General features: G+C 64.7%; 1 protein-coding gene across 1 annotated transcript in view; it reads right to left on the bottom strand.

Moving 5' to 3' along the window:
- Nucleotides 1-209: 209 nt before the first annotated feature.
- HS3ST6 (heparan sulfate-glucosamine 3-sulfotransferase 6) overlaps nt 210-1,675 on the bottom strand; it is a 28,650-nt gene continuing 27,184 nt past the window's right edge. The window contains exon 2 of the mRNA XM_026084769.1: nt 210-940. Within this exon, the coding sequence (XP_025940554.1) occupies nt 322-940 (619 nt within the window). The 3' untranslated portion in view covers nt 210-321. The remainder of the gene's footprint in view (nt 941-1,675) is intronic.

Here is a 1,675-nt window from a genome sequence, read left to right as displayed (position 1 = left end):
CCCCGGCCCCGCGCGGCGAGGCACGAGCGAGAGCCCCCGCTCCTTCGCAAAGCTTTTACTGTGCGTCGCGGAGCCTCGGCCACCGCGGACCCACCTGCACCCACCCGCTCCCGCTCAGCAGCTCCGCGCGGGCACGGCTCACAGAGATTGGCAAGGTTTATATGGAAGAATATTTAATCTGGTTGGGGAAGGGGKGGGGGGGGGGGGGGCAGAGGGGTCACCTGTGTTTTTATTTCTTAAATATTTCTCTCTACTCCGTTCCTCGCCGGAAGAGGTCCGATATAAATTAGAACAAAGGGAGGAGCTGGTCCGAAAGGCGCCTCAGTCCCACCCGAAGTCCTGCCCTGTCATCTGGTAAAACTTCATGTTGAAGGGTCTGTAAAACTCCTGCAGGCGCTGGACCACCTGCACGTCGATTTTTGGATGAGGCCGTCCTTTGGATTTCCCCAGGCAACGGGGCCTGCTGCTGCCCTCCGGCTTCTTCAGGCAGGGGAAACCCTTGGTCTCGTTGAAATAGAAATGCTTGTCCGTCACCACCCTCTTGAGCCCCAGGAAGTCTTGGACTCGGCCCATCTCCCCAGCCGGGTCGCTCACGAGTCTCTCGCCGCTGACGAAGAGGAATTTCGACAGCGGGAAGTATTGCAGCCAGTTGTCCAGGTGCTTGGCGTAGATCCCGATCCTCACCGCGCTCCAGGTCGTGTCGATCAGTCCCATGCTGACGTTTTTGAAGGCCAAGGCCTGGAAGCTGGGGATGGTGGGGTTTTTGGAGAGCGTCTGCGTGTAGTCCGAGATGGCCCTGGTGACGGGGTTCCTCACCACCACGATCAGCTTCGTGTCCCGGGACATGTTGTAAATCCGCCTGGGTGCCTCCTTGGTGACAAAGTAGCTGGGCGTCTTCTCCATGGTGATCTGCCCCTCCAGCGTCCGCGGCATCAGGCTCCTGGAGGGAATAAAAGGAGAGCGGTCAGGGCTCGGCGCTGCTCCGGCGCCAGGGCTGGACCAAGTCCCTGATGCCGAGCCAGAGATGCCCAGCTGCTCCCCGACAGCCTCATCGCCCTCCGCTCCAACCCCGCCGGCACGGATGCCTGGGGACGCTGCTTCATCCAACCCCACCTGTCACCCCCAGTTCTTCAACCCCCCCCCTCCACGTGAGCCCCTGCCCCGCTCACGGCGGGACCCCGGCTGCGCCTCGGCGCTGCTTCGGCGCCGGCGACGAAGCGGAGGGCAACGGGCTCCTGCGAAGCACCGGGGGATTTTAATCGCAAGTCCTGGCCTTCCCGAGCAGGGACAAGACGGACYGTGGCCTCGCGCCTTGTCGTTCCCCAAGCAAAGCGCGGGGGCTCCGGCCGGGCCCCGCTAATGCCGGGGCACAGCCGGATTCGCGCGCCAAGCGGCTCGCGGGCTGCAGCCCGGCGGCCTGGGAAAGCKAGGGCTCCTCCGCCAAGCGAGGAGCGCGGAGCGGCAAGGTGGGAAGCACGCAGAGGAAAACCAGCTCTCRGCTGCCTCCCCTGATCCGTCTCTTCCCTCTTTGGTCTTTTTTCCCTGATTTGCATGGGGGCTGGAGCCGGCCCTGCCGAGCCCGGCAGTGGGGGAGCCGGCTGGGAGGGCTGGCGCGGCCCCGGAGCCCGGCGGCAGGTTGGGGTGCGACGCGGGGGCCCGGCCCGGCCACCCGGAA

Source organism: Apteryx rowi, unplaced genomic scaffold (genome assembly GCF_003343035.1).
Source record: "Apteryx rowi isolate R43461 unplaced genomic scaffold, aptRow1 scaffold_119, whole genome shotgun sequence".
NCBI classification, from domain to species: domain Eukaryota; kingdom Metazoa; phylum Chordata; class Aves; order Apterygiformes; family Apterygidae; genus Apteryx; species Apteryx rowi.
The sequence above is the reverse complement of the archived record's forward strand: the minus strand, read 5'-3'. Positions and strand labels throughout refer to the sequence as shown.